Source organism: Tinamus guttatus, unplaced genomic scaffold, assembly GCF_059628265.1.
Source record: "Tinamus guttatus ecotype Peru unplaced genomic scaffold, ASM5962826v1 Tinamus_guttatus_pri_ptg000546l, whole genome shotgun sequence".
Classification (NCBI taxonomy): Eukaryota; Metazoa; Chordata; class Aves; order Tinamiformes; family Tinamidae; genus Tinamus; species Tinamus guttatus.
The window spans coordinates 707,882-727,753 of record NW_028289080.1 but is presented as its reverse complement, the minus strand read 5'-3'; the positions used below and the strand labels follow the sequence as shown (position 1 = coordinate 727,753).

The 19,872-nt window shown below is 44.2% G+C and overlaps 1 protein-coding gene across 1 annotated transcript in view; it reads left to right on the top strand.

The window, feature by feature from the left end:
• Nucleotides 1-15,361, top strand: part of DAGLA (diacylglycerol lipase alpha) — a 55,597-nt gene extending 40,236 nt beyond the window's left edge. The window contains exons 12-20 of the mRNA XM_088534320.1: nucleotides 141-218; nucleotides 3,689-3,769; nucleotides 5,045-5,187; nucleotides 6,808-6,876; nucleotides 7,964-8,036; nucleotides 9,157-9,353; nucleotides 9,683-9,812; nucleotides 10,543-10,724; nucleotides 13,697-15,361. Coding sequence (XP_088390446.1) covers nucleotides 141-218; nucleotides 3,689-3,769; nucleotides 5,045-5,187; nucleotides 6,808-6,876; nucleotides 7,964-8,036; nucleotides 9,157-9,353; nucleotides 9,683-9,812; nucleotides 10,543-10,724; nucleotides 13,697-14,624 — 1,881 coding nt within the window. The 3' untranslated portion in view covers nucleotides 14,625-15,361. The remainder of the gene's footprint in view (nucleotides 1-140; nucleotides 219-3,688; nucleotides 3,770-5,044; nucleotides 5,188-6,807; nucleotides 6,877-7,963; nucleotides 8,037-9,156; nucleotides 9,354-9,682; nucleotides 9,813-10,542; nucleotides 10,725-13,696) is intronic.
• Nucleotides 15,362-19,872: the final 4,511 nt, after the last annotated feature.

Genomic DNA, 19,872 nt, shown 5'->3' with positions numbered 1-19,872 from the left:
GACTTCAAATTACCAATCTTTAACCATCTTTCATTTAACAATCTGAGCCCTTAATGATCTTTGGGGGTAATCTGAGACCTTCCTGACTTGCTCTTGGTGTTTGGCTTGTTGTCCAAAATGTGGTGAATTCTTTTTACCAGGATGCCTTGACTGACCTAACTGGAGATGCAGAACGCCTTCCAGTTGAGGGTCACCACGGAACATGGCTGGGACATAAAGTAAGTAGAAACCACTTCTTATATCTTGACTTCTTAAGCACAGACAAAACAGACCAAAAACTTGAGTCTTAATTGCTTGAGGTGCTCTCGTGAAGGATGTTATATGATTGCAGTGAAATGGCTATAATATTTTAAAAAAATCCTTAAATTGGAACAGTTAAAGCCATTATGTCCTTAAATAGGACAAACAAACCAAAAGAGTAAAGAAATGAGTGCAAAAGGAATTTTTAGAGCCCTTGAACAAAATTACTGTGAAATTACTTTTTCTTCCAATAACCTTTTCAGAATTCGCAATAATATCCTGACAATATGTTTAAGAAAAATCTGTTGCAATGGGATAGTCATCAAACCTCTTAAAAGGCTATTGTCAGGACTTGCACCTGTATCATTAGTGGCACTATGTGTCTGTCTAAGTAATTGGGACTGGGCTGACTAAATCAGTTTAGTGTAGAGCTCATCTTTGCCCCAGTCCAGCAAAGTAAGAACACACATAATTTCACAGAATTTATATTTAGATATGCAAACCTTATTTTTCTTAGATACTTTCTCAGTACTCTCAGCTGTCAAAGCTAATGTCACTTGATTTCGTACTATTTGCTTTTGTTCAAAAGGCCTTTGCACAATGTTAAACAGCTTATATGAACTAAAAAAGCTAAAAAGAAACCAAAGTAACGGGAAACAATTCTATTTTTTTAATGTGCACAAAAGCTAGTAACTGATATTTGTAGAAGTTAAAGATTTTCTTTTGAATGGAAGCTTTTCCTTTTAAATGGAAATGTTCATATGCCTGTAATTTATCTGAAACACATTATTAGATCATTCCCTTTTGTTCTGTACTGAGTTTCCATTTCATTCTGTACTTTTCTGTTGTTGCTAGTATGCAAATATAGCCTTATTTTAAAGTGTTGTCAATATTCATCATGAGAAAATAGTGCACTTTTAATTCCTGAAGGAGACTAATGGAGATAATGGAATTCTAAAATGTCCATTTTATTGACTTACGGACATTAAAAACATGCATTTTTAATACAAAAATAAATGAAATGTCCTGCACACCCAGCAAGCTGAAAGCTGTTAACTCCACCTAGGGAGCCAGCCTGTCGTTGTGATGCTTTCAGTGTTGATCAGACAATTCTACAGGTTAAAACCCTTGATGTTTCCATTACAGGAGACCACTCCACTGCTACTACAGATGAAAATGTTTGAGTGGTTGGCTTAACATTAATGCCTAAAAACAGGATTGTCATAGTTTGGAGGAGAAATGAACTAAAAACCAACCAACAATTTTAGCCTCACTGTTTTAAAAGAAATCCATTGTTTTTTATAACAAAGTTAGTTTAAAAGTAATTATAAGTCCAGGGTCTGAACCCATACTTAGTTCTATTGAATTTGTACAGAACAAAACTACTAAAATGATCACATAATGGAGGCTTATTTTGTGGCAGCAAGCCAGCCAAGGTGACAGCAAGTAAGTGCTATGAAAGGGTGCCCTGAAAGCTCAGTCGCGATCACTGCTTTCACTCTTCCGATATAACAGTTAGTAAGAGCAATAACTCTTAAAACCTTTTTTTTTTTTTTCCTAATTATCTCTTCTAAATAGAACCCTTTGTGGGTATTCATACCTCTGTGCAAGGAAACTCTGGAGACATTCCATGCTAGAGAGGACTGAAGTGATACTATACAAAAAGAAAGCTGTAGTTTTAGTTTTTTAATATTTCAAAGAAGTGTTGTGTCTTTTAACTGTAAAACAAGAAACAATACTTTCTTGTTGCTTTCCATAGATCTCCAATTCCTCTGCATTCCTCATTTGCATTTCAGGTTTTAAAATTAAGCCCAGATTTTATTTATTTTTTTTTCCTTTGGAACCTTATAAAACAGTATCCACTTTAACGGAGAGCTGAAGTGCAAATTTGCAGTGATGAAACTCAGATTCTGTGATTTTAAAGTCAGTATTTATCTTAGAATGTATTATCAAGGTATAGCTACAAGGCTGACTACCAGTTCATTAGTAACATCACCATGGATTTAGGACATGCTTTACAAAAATAGCATCCTGAATCCATGTTAGCAATTTATGTAAGTAGTCTACCTTTCATTTCTTACTAGAGCTGGAAATGGAGCCTGTTCCAAATGCAGCTGAAGCTGACTAACTACTGAAAGGTCTGGGCACAGACATGAAATATTATGACATCTGCTTTTTGGTAGCGATGATAGCATTACAAATGTCCCATTTACAGGCTCAGCAAAATCACCTGTGTTCTGCTGTTTTTCTTAAATAGTCAGATTGGTTTGGTGCTATGTTTGATACCAAAGCCTTTGAAAATAACCCATTTCCTTGCTTCTTGCGAGGATCATGAATTCCTTTTATGTGTGAGATTAAACAGTGCTCAGTAATGTTCATTTCGTATGGAAATGTTTTCGTGGAGAGATGTAATTGAAAATAGCAGAGGAGATAAAGCTCCCTGTGTTTTGGCCAACTCGGGCAGGGTGTATTACTTGAAGTCCAAATTGAACAAATCGAAAATAGCTGATTTCTGTCTACCCGTGTTCATCTTGGATTTCATCGCTGTTTTTCAGCCTTTGCAGTTTAGGCTTTCCCGCCACTGAATTAGACTATAACAAAGGTGTAACCAAGAATTTATGCAACAGACTGAATTCTAGTTGCTTGTTTATAACAGAGATCAACTGTAATTGATCAGTAATTAATGTATTCAGGGTGAGAATCACTCTTCGAATGCAGGAAGCACCAGAGAGATGATAGATGTTTAAAAATGGGCTAAAAAAAAAAAACAATCTTTTTTAAAAAATCTTAACTGATGACTAAGAACCATCAGTTCTTAATTTCTTTCTTAGTTTCTTATCAATTCTTAGTTTCTTTGAAAGAAATGTCTCTAGTAATTTGCAGCTAGGGTTTTGGCCAGCTGAATGCACCTACTCCTCTGCCTGCTCCAGGGACCAGTGACTCCTCCCTATCCAGGTAGTTCTGCCGCTTTTTCCAAGTAGCATTTTCACAAGTAGGGTCTTGGCATTTGCGTTATTTCTCTGTAAACTTGTAAGGCTAGTTCATGCTTTCATTCACAGATTTAAATAAGAGTGTAGAGTTTTGTAGTTAAGACTCAGACACTGCCAAAAATCAAAGCTCCCTGCCCTATGACAGCTCCCAGCATGAACTGAACTACCAGATACAAAATCTTATGTTTAAAAAGCGATTTTTTTTTCCAAGCTGTTCATTCAGTCTAGAAATAGGGCCTTGGAGTATTGTCATAGCTTTACAACTATTGTTACTCCTAAGTAGTTCATTGCTCCTCCTAAATAGCCCATGGCTCTGTTAGGAAGTGAGACGTGTGCCAAATGATGCACCGTTCTGACACGTTCTGTGTGGGACTCCAGAGCTTGCCCAGCGTTCGGGTGGTTTAAGCCTGACGTGAACCTGTCCACGTTTTGTTCTCTGCCTTGTTGTCTCTTCTCAGGGAATGGTGCTGTCTGCCGAGTACATTAAAAAGAAATTGGAACAAGAGATGGTGCTCTCTCAAGCCTTTGGACGGGACCTGGTGAGCGTTAGTTTTCTTTTAGCCTTGCAGTCCATACATAAAATGAGATTTCCCTAAAGCACTGGTGTTAAAACTCCATCTCTGTGTCCCTAAATTTGTCATACTAATTTCTCAGAGCTTCCTTCCAGTTCCTGCTGTTACTTATTCCTCCAGGGCTTTAGGGAACTCTCATTTTCTCCTCCACTTATCCAAGAGGATAAGTGGGATGAACGGCTTACTTGCTCCCAGAAACTTAACTCTCTGAAGCTAACACTGAAGTGTCCGGCTTGTAAGGTTGGCTAAACGTACGGAGAGAAACATAGACACCTTCCTTCGTTATATGGTGCTTTATTCCTCTCTGCCTGGAAAATGAAAACTGAGCAAGCTGTTCCTTACAGGGAATTTTTCCTGATGTGCTGCAGAGGTCATTGCTACCTGAGTGGCAAGGATATAGTGACACAGTATCACACACGAGACACCCTTTCTCTTGAGTGTGTGGTAGTTTGTATTGTGTTCTGTTCAAAGCTAGCATTACAGATGGTGAGTCCAGTTTTTAATTGCCGTGGAATAAGATAACTGACAGGACGTGATCCGCCAGGATGGAGAGATGGAGACATGGAGAAACAGCTTTTGTGCAGAAAATTAAGTATTGTGTAAAAGTTGACTTTGAGAAAGATCTGAAGAAGTGGAATGAACAGGGCATTAATTCTGTCCCAGGTTATACTCATACCAAAGTTTCATCTAACCTAGTACGTTGTTTCTGACAGTTGCCAGCAGATGCTGAGGAAAAAAATATAACAAATGAGGTTTTTATAGTGTAATTCTCCCGTGGTGTTAACATCACTGACTGTAATAGGTGTTACGGCAACTTAGAGATGCCTTGAGCTGTGCCTAACAGCCCAGCCTCTGAATATCAAGAATAGTGCTTGGCTTCAGAGATCTAGATCAGTGTTGAGAGATTAGTGTGGTCCCAGAATTAGCTGAGGAAGTCTGCTGACTGTTGAGGACATCTCCACTTGAGATGATTCCTGCTCAAACTGCGAGTTAAGATTTCTGTTTTTCAGCATGCTCCAGGAAATTTCTGAAATTAATGAGAGCAAATTATCATTTCTGGAACGAAGGAGAGCTCAGATTTGTGAACCTGGGCTCAGGTTTTAACAGAAGATTTTTATCGATTCCCAAATAACTCAGTCTGAGGAAACATCTCTGGCTTAGGGGAAGGGACCAGATTGGGGGTTTGCTGTGGAGTTTCCTTTCTGTCTGATCTCCATTTCTTGCTTTGCTTTTTATTTTCAGGGCAGAGGGACAAAACACTATGGCCTGATTGTGGTTGGTCATTCCCTCGGGGCTGGCACAGCCGCCATCCTCTCCTTCCTTTTGCGTCCACAGTACCCCTCGCTGAAGTGCTTTGCATATTCTCCCCCCGGGGGGCTGCTGAGGTAGGTGTTGGTACAGGAGGGCTGGTGAGGGAGGGGTTGTGGTTGTTGCAGGATCACATCCTGCTTTCCATTTTGTCTTGGGTAGTCTTTGCATACGGGAGAGTCACAAGTTGCAGGAGCTGAGGGGGTTGCTGCCAGTCTTTGTTCTGTGTTGTAGTCTGGAGTTTAGGTTGCGGTGTTTGTGAATCCAAATATTCAGGTTCGTGACTCAGTCATCTGGGGCTAAAGCTCTAATTTTACCCTGATTAGTGGAAAATGCAAGTTGGGAGACTGGTAGTGAACAGGGTGTGATTTCCTCCCTTATTATTCCCTGCCAGTGCCAGTGTCTTCTCCCCCTCCTCTGTGAATAGACTGCAGAATGAGAGATTCTTGACCACAAATAGAGGTCTGCATCGGATCTAGTTGTTTGGGCTCCTTTTGCTGCTGACAGAAAGAAATGGGCACTTTCAGGATGCGATTTCTTTTATCCTATCCACAAAGTGGATGCCTACTATAAGTCAGGTGGATTGTGCTTCTCTGGTGTTTATTTGTCTCCTTTGGCTGCAGGAGAAACCTAGGGTGACTGCCTCAGATAGATACACCTCTACAGAGAGGTAAAATCAATTCCTCCTGTTGTGAATTGGAACAGACCTATCAATTATATTTAATTCCGTAGCAGCCACTAAAATCATCCTTCTTTATGGCCATGGAGTGAGATAAACTCATTCTAATCATGACAGACACTATGGGAGCACTTAAAAGCAGATATATGTTGCGAGAAGCCCATTGTGATGGCTACTGCATATGTGCCTGCTTCAGTTAGGGTATTTTAGACATCCTGCTAATGAATTTGGACATTAGTATGCCCTGTTGTGACAGAACCCACAACCAGCTGTGGCTGTAGAAAAGTTGTTCTCTAGAATGTTCCCGTGGAGGTTGACAGCTTTCTGTTCAGAGCTTCCCCTCCTGAGATCCTTGGGTTGCTTGTGCACCTCAACTGCCTCAGAGTTCAGGGAGGTTCCTCTGACTGCCACACGTCTGATCGCTGTTGTCGTGTACGTGATGTCCAGGATCATGTCTAGGTCATTCATGGTGGCCTCTACCTGTGGTTGCCCTTGAGAGGAAGGTCTCTAGGAAGGGAGTTGTCTGGAGGAGAACCAGATCATAGGATGGAAGACTTAATTCCTTCTTATCTTGGTGCTAAGGTTACTGCAGAAAGTGGCCGTCTTAGTCCTACACTCTCTTTTCAGAGTAGTCTCAAGAATGTGTCGTATTTCTTCTTGTGTCCTGGCCATTGCCAAACTATAGGAAAATCATTATGAACCACAGATTTTTAGTACTTCCTTTTCCAAGTGTATCAGAGTCAAATGCAAGTAAATTAATAAGGAAGGAGCTATTCTAGCTGTAGGAAGGGCTCACTATACCATTAAGGAGTAATGTTTTTTGGGGCACAGCATGTGGATTTCAGCCTAGCATTAATAAGGTGCAAGTCCCAAAGGCTTCAAGCAGTTCAGATTGTTTGTATGACAAGGTGCAATGTCCAAAAGTCTCTCGGAGACCCATGACAGAACTTGTGAATGGAGTGCAGTTTATTGCCAGTGAAACGCTATTTGCTGCTTCTTGGTCCTGTTTCTCTTCCAGCGAGGATGCCATGGAGTATTCAAAAGAGTTTGTGACTGCAGTCGTACTTGGCAAAGATCTAGTGCCCAGGCAAGTTGAGAAGCCTCTGAATTCCTTGGTTCTACTTTTCTTTGCTAAAGTCACCTGTTTCCTCTCAGAAACCCTCAGATCATCTCGGTGTCCAGTTTCCTCATTTACCTGTCCTTGTGTGTTTCTTTCTTGTCTGCCTAGTCCTAGAACTGCTGTATCTTTTACACGGACACGTATACAGATGTTTCATACACCTTTCTGTGAGCATATCCCTCCCCTGTATCTCATCTTTCTGTAAGAAAACGGTGAATATCCTCTCTCTATAAACACATGCATTGCAGTATCTGGCATGTCCGTGCAGCCTCTCTGGTTGCCTGTGTTAAGTCAGCCCTCTTCACCCTCTGTCCCAAGCTATGCTGGCAGCTCGTGGTTTGCACTGTTTGTTCCTCATCACCTGTTGCATATCATCTCACATCTCTGAACCAGCTCCCTAATTTCCCGTGTCTTGACATTTCTCACCTTTCATCATCTCCTGGGATATTTATCCTTAATGGGGCCTTGGACTAGGAGCCAGGCAACCTAGGTTTTATTTTCACCTCTACCCCGTTGCATGACTTCAGATAACTTACGCTATTTGTTAGGCATGTAGAATTCAGTGAAGGAAAAGTACTACAGTACTACTTGAGTACCACTTGAGTATGCCTTTGAGTAACCTGTACGACAAAATCTTGTCCATGTGGTGATCTGTTCAGTGGTATCGTAGAGCTCTCTTCCATCTTCCTGTTTTATCTGTTCAGTGGCATCCTGTAACCAAATTGTTTCCTGCTTGCTTATTTCTGTGATTACCCCTCTGTATTATCTCCCTCTTTATCTCTCATACCTGTGTTCACTGCTCGGATTCTGTTGCTACATTTTGTGTTTGTTTGTTGTTGCAGTGGTTTCTTGGGGCCTCCTTTCCCTGGTTGCTGGTGTTGGGGGATCACACCTCATCTCTGAAGTCAGCTTCAGAGATGCACTGTTTCATTCTCATAGTGCCTCTTGTAGCATAACTTCTTGTTCTTCTGTGCTCTGTATCCCTACTGTCCTCTGTTACCTGTCAGCAGTTTTCTGACAAATGAAGTAAGAACTTTCTTCCCCTGTCTTTCAGGATTGGTCTCTCACAGCTAGAGGGGTTTCGCCGGCAACTGCTTGATGTTCTTCAGAGAAGTAACAAACCAAAGGTAGGAATGAAGGTGAACAGACACCTGAATGGAAATCGCTGAACAGCGACAGTAAATTTTCTTAGCATCCCACAGCAATACTGCAGATTTCTCCAGCCCCCAGATCTGCTCAGGTCCACGTGGCTACTGTCTAGGTAACCAGTGGGGTGATGACAAGAGCTGGAAGGCAGCTGGAGTGCTCAGAGCTTCGGGCTATACTCTGTAGCCCTATGGTTGTAGCTCCGTGTAATGATTCTGGTTCACATGCTCTAGGTTCAGTGCCACAGACCTAAAGCAACTGAGCGGGCCATTTTCTCACCCGAATTTGCTTTGAGGTCTGTGTTCCAGAAAAAAAAAGCTGTAGCTTTTTCTTGTTGGTAACAGACCTGGAAGTACAGCAGTTGTGAGTTTATATGGACACAGCTGCGTGCTGGCTGGATAATGCTGTTCTAGGGTAAGCAGCTTGTCAGCAGTTTTGAGGTATGTATGCAGAGTTGCTCCAGCTCAGGCTTCTTGACTGTCGCACTGAGGCAGAAAAGCTGGAAGATTTTAAGTTTCATGGGTAAAATATTATAAAAATAGTCTGTAGAGATTTAAAAAAAAAAGTGTGAATTTACATTTACTTTTCTTGTTAGCATTTTATTTTATTTTTTTTTTTTTTTGTGGTTCGGCGTGCGGATTTTAGTGGGTTTTTGTTTTTTAGGGGGATTTCTTTCAGCGCTAAAGGGATTTTTTGTCTGGCTATGTTGTATAGTCTTTTGCTTATTTTTAAGCATCAAAAATTCAGATTTTGTCTACTTCTTTATTTTAGAAGGTTTGGTATGTTATTATCTGGGGGACAAAAATGTCATTGCTCTAGGTTCCTAACTCTAAGAAAGCTTCCAACCAAAAAAGGAAAGACAAGATTTTGCTGTCTTTAGGGTTAAAATTGGGAGAGGAAAGGAGGAAGGAACAACTTTTCTTTCAGGGCAGGGTTTCCATCTTTGGGTACATGATTAAGGAACCAGAGGCACAAGCCCCATTCTTTTCAGGTATTCCTTTTCGATAAACCTACCTAACAATCTCTGGTAATATTGTTTTGCTTTTCTCTGAATCCTTCCCTTTCCTCCATTTTATTTCTCCCCTTTCTTGTGCTGGACAGTGGCGAATCATTGTGGGTGCTACCAAGTGCATCCCGAAGTCAGAGCTCCCTGAAGAGACGGAAGAAAATTCCGTAACCAGTAACCGCCTCTGGACCCATCCCAGCGATCTGACCATCGCCCTGTCGGCCAGCACTCCGCTCTACCCGCCCGGCCGCATCATCCACGTGGTGCACAACCACCCTGCAGAGCAGTGCTGGTGAGCATGGGCACAGCTGGGAAGCCAGGCCGTGGCCGGGAGGGAAAATTCACTTTTGGAAAAGACTTCCCAGTAGATGAATCGGTGTAGGAGGGAGTGGATTTTTTTCCACTCCGTAATTTCTGGTGACTGTGTCTGTGCTGTGAGGATGGGAAGATACTCATATCTCTGGGGCAGACTCCTGGAGCAATGGCAGTAGCATGTGTTCTGTAGTATTTCCTTTCTGTCTTTTTTCCTCTTTCTTACTTTGGTATACCAAAATATTGGCCTGCTCTTTCACCCCCTGCTCCCTATTCTCTGCTCTTTTTGGATTCCAATTCCTCTTCTAGTTGCTGTGAGCAAGAAGATCCCACTTACTTTGCTATCTGGGGTGACAATAAGGCATTTAATGAAGTGATCATCTCACCGGCGATGCTGCATGAACACCTCCCATATGTGGTCATGGAAGGACTCAACAAGGTAACAAGTTGTATTAATTTTTACTGCAAAAGCACTTAGATGCTGTTATTGGAATTGGTGCCTTGTCACAGGCCTTTATGAACACAAAGAAGGTGGTCTTTGCCTGGCAGAACTGGCTATTTAAGCACGCAATACCATTTATTTTGTGAGGAGAGAGAGAGAAGGTTGTGCTGTGCTGCACAAGCTATTAGTGTCAAATGTAAATATCCATATCCAATGAGATATGGAAATTGGATGTACATCTTCATCCCAATACCAGTGTGCTAAACTGAGCCCTCTTTCCAAATATCATGCCCCGGTTATGAGAGATTGGCTGGTGTTTCATTCCCTCTCTCAGAACCTGCTCATTTCAGGTTGTGCTTCAGGTGGAATCTAGCGAGCTGTTTTGGAACTAGGTGTCTGTGTGTTGCTGTGAGGGTGGAATGGGGGCTTCAAAAATCTTATAGCCTGCTGCTCTTGCCCCTCTGTGACCCCGTGGGGATGTCTGAGCTTATGCTTGCAGGAATGTCTTTGCCCCTGAGCTACGCAGTTCTAAGCGATGCAACTCATAGATTTAGCGTCAAGGCTGCTTCTGGCAACAGTTTTGGTCACCTCCTCAGTGCTGATTTTCTGATGGGGCGCTCTGACAGGTTATGGGCAAACATAGCAGTTTCCTGACAGGTCTGAGTTGAGAAGAGTGAGACTATTATCTTCAGTAAAGCACTACTGTTTCTTTGCTTACTTTGAATAGGTTCTGGAGAATTACAACAAGGGGAAAACAGCTTTACTGTCTGCAGCCAAAGTAATGGTGAGTCCTACAGAAGTGGATCTAACCCCAGAGCTGATCTTCCAGAGTCAGCCCTTGCCTAGTGGACCCTCAATACAGATTGGAACTGGAGCCATAACAGTGGACAGAAGAAACAGCAGTACTAAGTAAGGACATATCTCTGATTTCTTAAGAGGTTTACTAGCTCTCGGGGTGGATCCTCTGCCTCTTGGGGGATTAAGATCAACATTTGTGGGAAGGACAGATCCAAGGCCGGCCTATGTGGTACTTTTACTTAGCTTCGGTGTATCTTGGCCATGTTTGAGGTAAAAAAGAACCTTGGGTCTTGCTGAAGAACCTGTTGATGCAGCAAGGGTCAGGAGGACCTAGAAGAGAAGGTATAGAAACTTTTCACTTATCAAGGCTACTAGGGCTTTTCCTGGAACCACAAAGTCACAGCTTGCAATCTTGCAGCAAAATCTCCATTTTCTTGTGTTCAATTGTGTGTTCAAAGATGTGCAATGTGGTGATTCTCAAAAGTGGATGCCATAAGCTTATTAGAAAATAGTGCACTTGATGCTTCTTTATGATATGTAACTTGGAATATTATAAACAGGAGTTTCTGGGAACACAGGTACAGGTCTCTCGGCCAGCAGGATGGAATAAGAATGAAGGCATCGTCAACGTGAAGGGAAAGCAATTGATATTGTTTGTGAAGAAGAGCCCCAGTCCAGTGGAAAGCAAGCAAGGGAGAAAGGAGTGCTATGAAAAACATTCCTGCAGGGATTATTTTATGAAAACTGGCCCATTGAGTAGTGACATAAACATGCTGGCAGTGACCATAAGGTAGAGGCTGGGTAGTACATCTAGTGGGTATGCGAAGGATTGGTGTGAGGACAAGCTCATGGTTTCTATTTGATATGAACAGCCCTCCTCTTCAAATTGGCAGAAAGGCTCCTTGCATGTTTTCAGATAAGGTTTGCGGTACTGAAGAGGGCCAAAGATTTACAGGAGGCCTACAAAATAAATATAAAAATATGAACAAAGATATGTTTCAACATTTTAAGATGGAGCACATGACTTGCAGCACAGGAATGCACTACGTAAGGCAAATTTACAAACAGAACAAATCTGAGAAGATGAGAAGGAAGATGGTCCATAGCTGGAGATAATAAATGGGAGTCAGAGGTGGAAACAGAAAATGGCATTGTGTTGAGAGAGGTTTGTTTCTTTTCAAGGGAAACTTCTGCTTTGGAGATTTTGAGTAAATAGACTGAAAGAAAAGCTGTGCAATGTCTGAGTAGGATGTGGGAAGAGGCAGGATGAGATGATCTGTGCTGATGACGATACACGTCTTGAGCTAATATGAGTGAGGTGTAAATTTAAAGACAAGATGAGAGAGAAGACAGTCAAGAATATGAAAAGAGTAAGGTTCTTGTCACAGAGAGAGCGAGCGATGGCCAGACAGCAAAGGAGAGCTTAGACAGGAGCAGAATGACAGCACCGAAACAGGAAGAGGAGGGAGCAACTCATGTTAATAAATCCAAGAAGATGGATTAGGTCAAGCAGCAGGGAGGAGGAGAGTGGTTTCCATGTCATAGCCAGAGCAAACCCTGGAGCGAAATAGCCTAAGGAATTGCTTCATCTGGAGGTGAGTAAAGCAGAGGGGGATTCTTGTGAGAAGTGGAGGGGAAGGAGGTCAGGGAGAGGGTAAAGAGGCTCTGGGAAAGTATTAAATGGGGAAGATTTATAATTTGGCTGTGTTTAATTCAAGATCCATTACTGTGTCGGATTCCCTCTTTACCTCTTTCAAGGGTACTTGAAACCTTTTCATATACCTTAGCAAAGCCAGCTCTGCACATGTTACAGTCTACTCTGTTGAAATATCAGTTGGATCAAATATTGTTAAAAGCCTTTCCCTAGACATCAGTTGTCCTGTGCCTTTTGACAGCTGCAGCAGCCCTTTCCTAAGCCCAGGTTCTTGTCCCAGATATTTCTGTTTTTAAGGCAGGCGTTTTGTGACTGCCAGTAATTTCAGGTTTTGTTTAGGCTGTTTTCCTGTATCTTTCCTGTATCTGTGTCAGGAGGAGCCTGTGTGATCTATAAAAGTCTTAGTGTTACTGGAGTCTTCCTAAAGATCTTTACCTCTGAGTAAATTGCTAATCATAGAATCATAGAATCACAGAATGCTTAAGGTTGGAAGGGACCTCTAGAGGTCATCTAGTCCAATGCAGGGTCACCTAGAGCATGTGGCACAGGACTGCATCCAGGCGGGTTTTGAAGATGTCCAGGGAAGGAGACTCCACAACCTCTCTGGGCAGCCTGTTCCAGTGCTCTGTCATGCTCGCGGTCAAGAATTTTTTCCTTAAGTTCCTGTGGAACTTTTGGTGCTTCAGTTTGTGGCCATTACCTCTAGTTCTGTCAGTGGCCACCACTGAAAAGAGACCAGCACCATCCTCCTCACTGCCTCCCTTGAGGTACTTATAGACACTGCTCAGGTCCCCTCTCAGCCTTCTCTTCTCCAGGCTGAACAGGCCCAGCTCCCTCAGCCTCTCCTCATAGGGCAGATGTTCCAGGCCCCTGATCATGCTTGTAGCCCTGCGCTGGACTCTCTCCAGCAGCTCCACATCCCTCTTGTACTGAGGAGCCCAGAACTGGACACAATACTCCAGATGTGGCCTCACGAGGGCTGAGTAGAGGGGCAGGATCACCTCCCTCGACCTGCTGGAGACTCTCTTCTTCATGCACCCCAGGATCCCATTGGCCTTCTTGGCCATGAGGGCACCCTGCTGCCTCATGGTCAGCTTGTCCACCACGATGCCCAGGTCTTTCTCTGCAGAGCTGTGGCCTGTGTTCTTTATCTATTTTAAAGTCTGCCATTGACAATGGTAGCTGAGCTCGTTAGGAGTTAGATTCACGGAGAAGGGTAGGGGTAGAATTGTTGGGCGGGGGCTCAGCTTTCAGCAGGGAGGAGGGAGAAATGAAAGCGACATCTCCTGTGGTTGTATGAGACGGCCTCCTGCAGCCCCCGTGTGCATGGAAGGTCTGTGCCCATGACTTGCTTCCTCTGGCTGTTTTGGCAGCTTGTGGCTCCCTAAGGAGTGATACAAACTCATGTCGTCCCCGTTTCTCTTTGCAGGAGCAAGTCTCATTCTGAAATTAGCCTGGAGGGATTTTATGAGACAAAGGCACTTTGGCCTGTGCAGAAAGACCCCGTGGAGCTTCTCCTGCTGGACACAAAGGAGCGTCTGTCTGTGGAGCTGCAGGACCGTCGTGCCCCTCTGGCGACCATGGAGAGCCTCTCGGATAATGAATCCATCTACAGCTTTGACTCGAGGCGTTCCTCTGGTTTTCGGAGTATCCGTGGCTCCCCCAGCCTCCATGCAGTCATGGAGAAGGACGAGACGCATTGCTTTTATATCGACCCTGCTATCCCCGAGGAGAACCCCTCCCTCAGCTCGCGAACAGAGCTGCTGGCTGCTGACAGCCTTTCCAAACACTCCCAGGAGACTCAGGCCCCAGACACTGTGCTCAACAGCGGGGGTACCACCCCGCAGCGTCGCTGCAGCCAGGAGGGGGCCAGCAGCGAGGGGGACCACGTTTCTTTAGCCCCTCGCGAGGAGCCGGCCCTCCAGAACGGACGGCTCGCTGACGTTCCCAGTCCCCAAGTCCTGGAGTTTGCTGAGTTCATAGACAGCCTCTTTAATTTGGATAGCAAAAGCAGCTCCTTCCAGGACATCTACTGCATGATGGTGTCAGACAGCTCCAGTGACTTTGCGGAGATGCCCAAGTCTGTCAGTGACCAGGAGATCCTGTTAAGGGCACAATATGAGCCCAACTTAGTCCCAAAGCCCCCAAGGTTGTTTGCAGGTTCAACAGATCCTTCGTCGGGCATCTCTGTCTCACCCTCGTTCCCCCTTAGCTCATCCGGAGAACTCATGGATATCACTCCCACAGGTGTGAGCAGCCAGGAGTGCCTGGCCACTGACAAAATCCGGACTTCCACCCCCTCTGGGCACGTAACCAGCCCTGCAAAGCAGGAGGACCTCATGATTTCAGCCCTCTAGTGCAAGGGTAAAGGGGTGCGGCTCTGCGAGCTGATCCCATAGGCCGAGTGCTGGGATAATGCTTGGAAAAGCTGATCGTTGGGCAGTTCAGGTCGGAAGATACACCTGGAAACATTCCTCCTGGGATGCCACAGTGCCAGCACGGTGGTGTCTGGAGGACGGATTGTGCTCGGATCCCATGCTTTCATTTGGGAGAAGAAGCATTGCCTCTCAACGTTTGCTAAACTGAGAGGGTCTAAGTCCCTAAAGGTAGATGCAAGCCCCCTACCTTAGCATGTCTGGTTTCTATTAAGAGGCAGATCCCTTGCCCCAGGGCACCTGCTGAGGTGTGGGAGTGAGTTATACTGCTTCAGGGAATCCTACGGGATGTAGAGTGGATTCTCTGAAGCTCAAAGGTTGTACAGACGGAAGCAAGGGGACCAGGTCACCTCCCTGGTACTATTTCCAATGGTTTTGGAAATGAGCGGATTGAGACTTTGGGCCCTGTTGCACTAACATGTTGGATCTGGCCCAAGATCCAATTCGCCACACTTCCATGGGGATTGTTTTTGTAGGACGTTCTCCCATTTTAAAGCCATTGGGACTGTATTCTCCCTAAATGCAGTCTCCCCTTCCCTGGCCAGGCACAGCAAGAGTCAGACTGGCACTGTGCTTTCTCCCTCCTGAGTATTTCTGTGCTCAGGGACCACCAGCCTTCTTCTGAGAGGAAAGGAAACTGTGTTCTGGAGAGCCAGAGCTCTGTCACGTTCCCTCCTTTGCCAGAAGGAGCTCTCCTGGATGTCACCACCATCACGTCGCAGTTCCCTGGACCACTCTGAGCTGGCAACGTTCCCACAGGACTGGCAGGATTTTCATCTCGGAGCTGCATGGATGGATCAGCCTCACCCTTTAAAAGGCTTGTCAGCACCCACTGTTATTTGCCAGGCCCCCGTGGAGCCTGGGAGCCTCTGCAGGACCCTGATGGGTCCTCACACCACCTGCGTGCAGTAATTGCAGATCAGTGCCAGCCTCTGTCATTGAGCGTTCAGGGAAAAGTTGAACTTCTACTAAGTATTGCAATCTCTTGTATGTTTACAGAGCTGCTAAGCGTTTTAGAAGGTATTTATTACACAAACAGGAAAGTTTTCCCTAAACAAAAAGTATGTTCATTCTCTCCTCCTGAGCCATTCCCTCTGGGATTTTAGGGGAGAGAGGATGTGCAGACATTGGTAGGATTGCAAGGCCCCTGTTTCTAAAGCAGGGATAGGGTGATGGGAGAACCCCTAGGATCGAAAACGAGGGGAAGCTGCATGCATCTCTCACCTGGCCTCCCTTCTCTGCCTCCCCACTGCATGACAATGCATTGCATAGCCCAACCATACCTGGTTTTACCATACCTGGAAAAGCTGCCCGAGCGCTGCTGCGACTGGAGAAGTCTAGCAGAGCTGCTCTATGGTAGGAATTTTCGGATAATGGAGACGGGAGAGAAACTATCTATCTAGAAAGTTAAATATGCTGTGACCTGCAGAAATCCTTTAACTAACAAAACACGCTCAAACCTCAACAGAATTGCCAATCAGTCTCACGGGAGCTCTGACCTCCCTCACTGGAAAAGAAATTCCTCATTAATTTTCTTACTGTGTCCATGTTACTGCCCTCTTCCCTCCTCTTTTACTGTGGTATTTCCATCGTGGGAAGATGCTGTGCTTCCCATGAGCTTAGTCCAGCCATTCAGGAGAACTCCCTGCGCTCTTGCTATCCATAGGCTCTAGCTGTGTTCGTCAAGTAGTAACTAGAAGTCCTGGCCAGGGGTCTGGACTCTGCTGTCTCGGGTGCTTTACAAGCGGAGCAAGAGTGGTATCAGATGCCATCACATCAGAACAGTAGCACTTTATATCCGCCGGGCATTGATGTAAATGTCTTCAGCAGGTGCACAGAAATGCTGAACTGGACTCTGTGTCCAAGTATGGATGTCCCTTGCAACAATTCAGTTTAGGATGCTGTATCCTCTATTCCTTACAAATTACAGGGCCTTTAGAAGTGCAGGAGCTTTGTCAAATAGGGAGTAGAACATGGTCAAAACCATGGTAAAATCTCCTCTCTGGTTCAGATCCAAAGTGTGACCTCCTCTATAACTTCATGAAGGTGATAAGCCCCTCTGCATTCTGAATACTTTGTAAAAGAAAATGTATCTCATTCTGAGCAACAAAACATTCACTTTTTTTTTTTTTTTTTTTCTTGGCAGGTCCCTCAGAAAAGAGCAGGGTGTTTTATTCCCCCGCTGAGAGCTTCTGTGGTTCAGGAACTTGTATAGAACAGCTGTGTAAGTGCCATCAGATCATTCACTGTTGCAGACACAGGATAAGGCTGAATTGCTGCAAATAGCCAAGAAAGACAGAAAAAGTGATGGCCAGGAATGCAAACAATAAGCTGGATAGTTCTGAGGGAGGAAAGGTAGTTTGGAGATTGAGCGTAGCTGGCCATCTCATGGACTTCTTGACAGGTTGGTAGACTGAGGAAAATGAGTTCATTTCTGCTTTAAACATTGGCAGAAAGTGAGTAGTACTAACACGTAGCACTTAGGTAGAGCTTTATCTCTGCAAAGCACTTTACAAACATTAATGTAAGAAGCATCTCAGTCTCTGGCAGTTAGCATGAGGGGATAACTCTCTGAGACTAGCTGGAGCTACTGGTGACCATCACAAGGTCACTCAAACCAGGAAGGTGGATTCCTCCCTGTTTGAAAGTATTACTGTTTCAGTAGTGATCTGATTCCCTTTAACAGATAGCACTGTTGCACTAGAAAGTCAATTCTGATGTGACTCCTTTATTTCCTGGCATACACGATCTTGTGCATGGCTCTTTCCCTCCTCTGTGCCATTGGAAGTGGACCTTGGGGGAAGGTACCTACCATTCCACCTACCATGAATTCCACCTATCCTACCAGCTGTATCAGGAGACAGCCTGGCGTGCATTTTTTTTGCTCTATTTGTGCTCTGATTATTAGGCTGCTTCTGAAAAGCCTGGAAATGTCTTCTCGTGACCCATCTTGCCATAGGCCAAGGCAGTAAAGGTGCAAAAGAGCCCTTTCAGTTAAGGTTCTTATGGCATCATCTTATGGGTAGTCACCATTTTCCACTGTTCTGCCCTGACAAACAGGGTGCCTTTCCAGTTGCTGCCCCTCACAATGTAAATCTGTGTTCTTTGCATTTGTGCTCTAAGTTGTCTTTCTGTGTGTCTTCATCCTCGTAGCTTCTGGGCTGTAGGAGCATTTGCACGAGCTGGTGTTTTGTTTTTGGCCTGGAAGAGCATACCTGAAAAGTTACAAATAAATGCTAAGACTGTAGCTACCTCTTTCGTTCATACTGCTACTATTGCCTGCTTTCTCTGCCCTTCTTCCACTGTAATGTGGCTTTGAAAACATGAAGCTTCTTCACTTTTCTTAACCACTTGGCTGCCAGTTCGTACTCTCAAGCTGTTTTGCAGCCTTTTAATGGTTAGACATTCCCTTAATGTTTCATGGGGATGTTACATCCCACAGAGGCAGTGCTGGAAGTGCACTTGTGGTACTCGACACGCTGGTCCTCAGTTAAGCAACCAACAGTTCACTCAGTTCATTGTCATATCCTCAAATCACAGTTTATAGCTGCTGGATAAAGGAGTGGAACTGAGGGCATCGAGTGCCTGGAGGGAAGAGACTGAGCTTTGTGCACCTTAAAATTAAAGCATAGTAAGTGAAACCTTGTATACTGATGCGACTCGGTCAGAGACCCTAGTGGGGTTTTCTCTGTTCCTTCCCCAGCCCTCCAGGTAGGCAGGTTCTGGTTAACTGTGTAAGGGTGGGATGTGGCAGTTGTCCCCACATATTTGTTGGTGACATTGTCAACAGACTGCAGTGGAATGTAATCCTGAGGCCTTGAAACATTCGGGGCAGCACAGGAGGCTCTTAAATAGGTGTCTATTTAACTACATTCCAGCCGCTTAGTGAGCAAGAGCCTCTCACTCATCCCTAAATGCTCTTACATGTGATGGATTTTGTGTTGCTCTCTTTTTCATACCTACAGGCTGCATGCTAACCATTTTGAGCGTGGAAGTGGAAGAAAATATCCACATTGGTAATTTTCTGGTATTGAGCCCTGAGCATGTATTGCTGGCTAGCTTTATTTTTGGTAGTTCTTCTATCTCAATAATATTGCTTTTGCTGTTGTTTTAATTGCAGCAGTGCCAAGCACATAGATAGGATCCCACTGCGCTGCGTGAGCAAATGCAGAACAGAAAGACATCTCTTCTTCAATACCTGATGTTCTTCTTCTGTGGAGGTGTACTCATCATTTGAAAATGCATTTTCTTCTGCAGTTGCCACTCTTTGATCCTTCTTTATTTCTCTGTTCTCTATTTCTGTCCTGCAGTCAGGAGCTACCTTATCTTTCTCCTTGGTTACTACGTCTTAGGAGGGTGGTCTTAGTCCACATGCTTGTCCACTTCACACAACTCTCTCCAATATCCTCATCTTGACTCAGAACACAGTGGAATGGGTTTCCAGTCATTGTCTATCTTTCCTGAACTCTTGTTTTCACCTCTCTGCTTTCAGCAATTTCGTTCCTTTGCCGAGTCTTTCTGATTTGTTCCTACCCTAGCTGCATGTTGTCCCACTCTCTGTGAAGCTTTTCTATGGTTTTGACTATTTCTACTTCCCATTTTTAAATTCATTTTCATCCTCGGTGTGTCCTGCTTCCAGACTAGGTGATGAGATCTATAAATGTTTGCGAGCATCTTGCTGATTTGTAAAATGGCCTCTTGTGATATATTCTTCATTCATTTGGATGTTTTCTTCATTTATGATTTTTTTTTAATCTGTAGGTGAGCAAAGACCAATGTTTCCATCGAACTGCCCACACAGCTACCCAACTTAATTTAGAGCTTAGAGCACAGGAGTGATGAAAATTGGTCCTTACAATGGCCATGTGTTGATCGCTGCTGAAATGCATTCGTTGTTGTGTTTGCAGTTTGCCTTTTGCAGCTATCTCTCTATAGAGAAGCCTGGAAGTAGCTTCAGTCTTGGTTGAAAATACATGTCTCTGTCATCTGCCAGTGCATTGCCAACCTTACACTTGCCCCCTTTCCTGGAACATCTGTCACCTCTTTCTGAGAGAAAAACAGGATATGCATTTTCTATGCAAAATGTGCCTGGATTCTTCGGCAAGTTTTACAAGCTGAACAGATGTATTTGTAAATACCGTGAAATTAAGTGGGGTGTCTTAAAACTGAA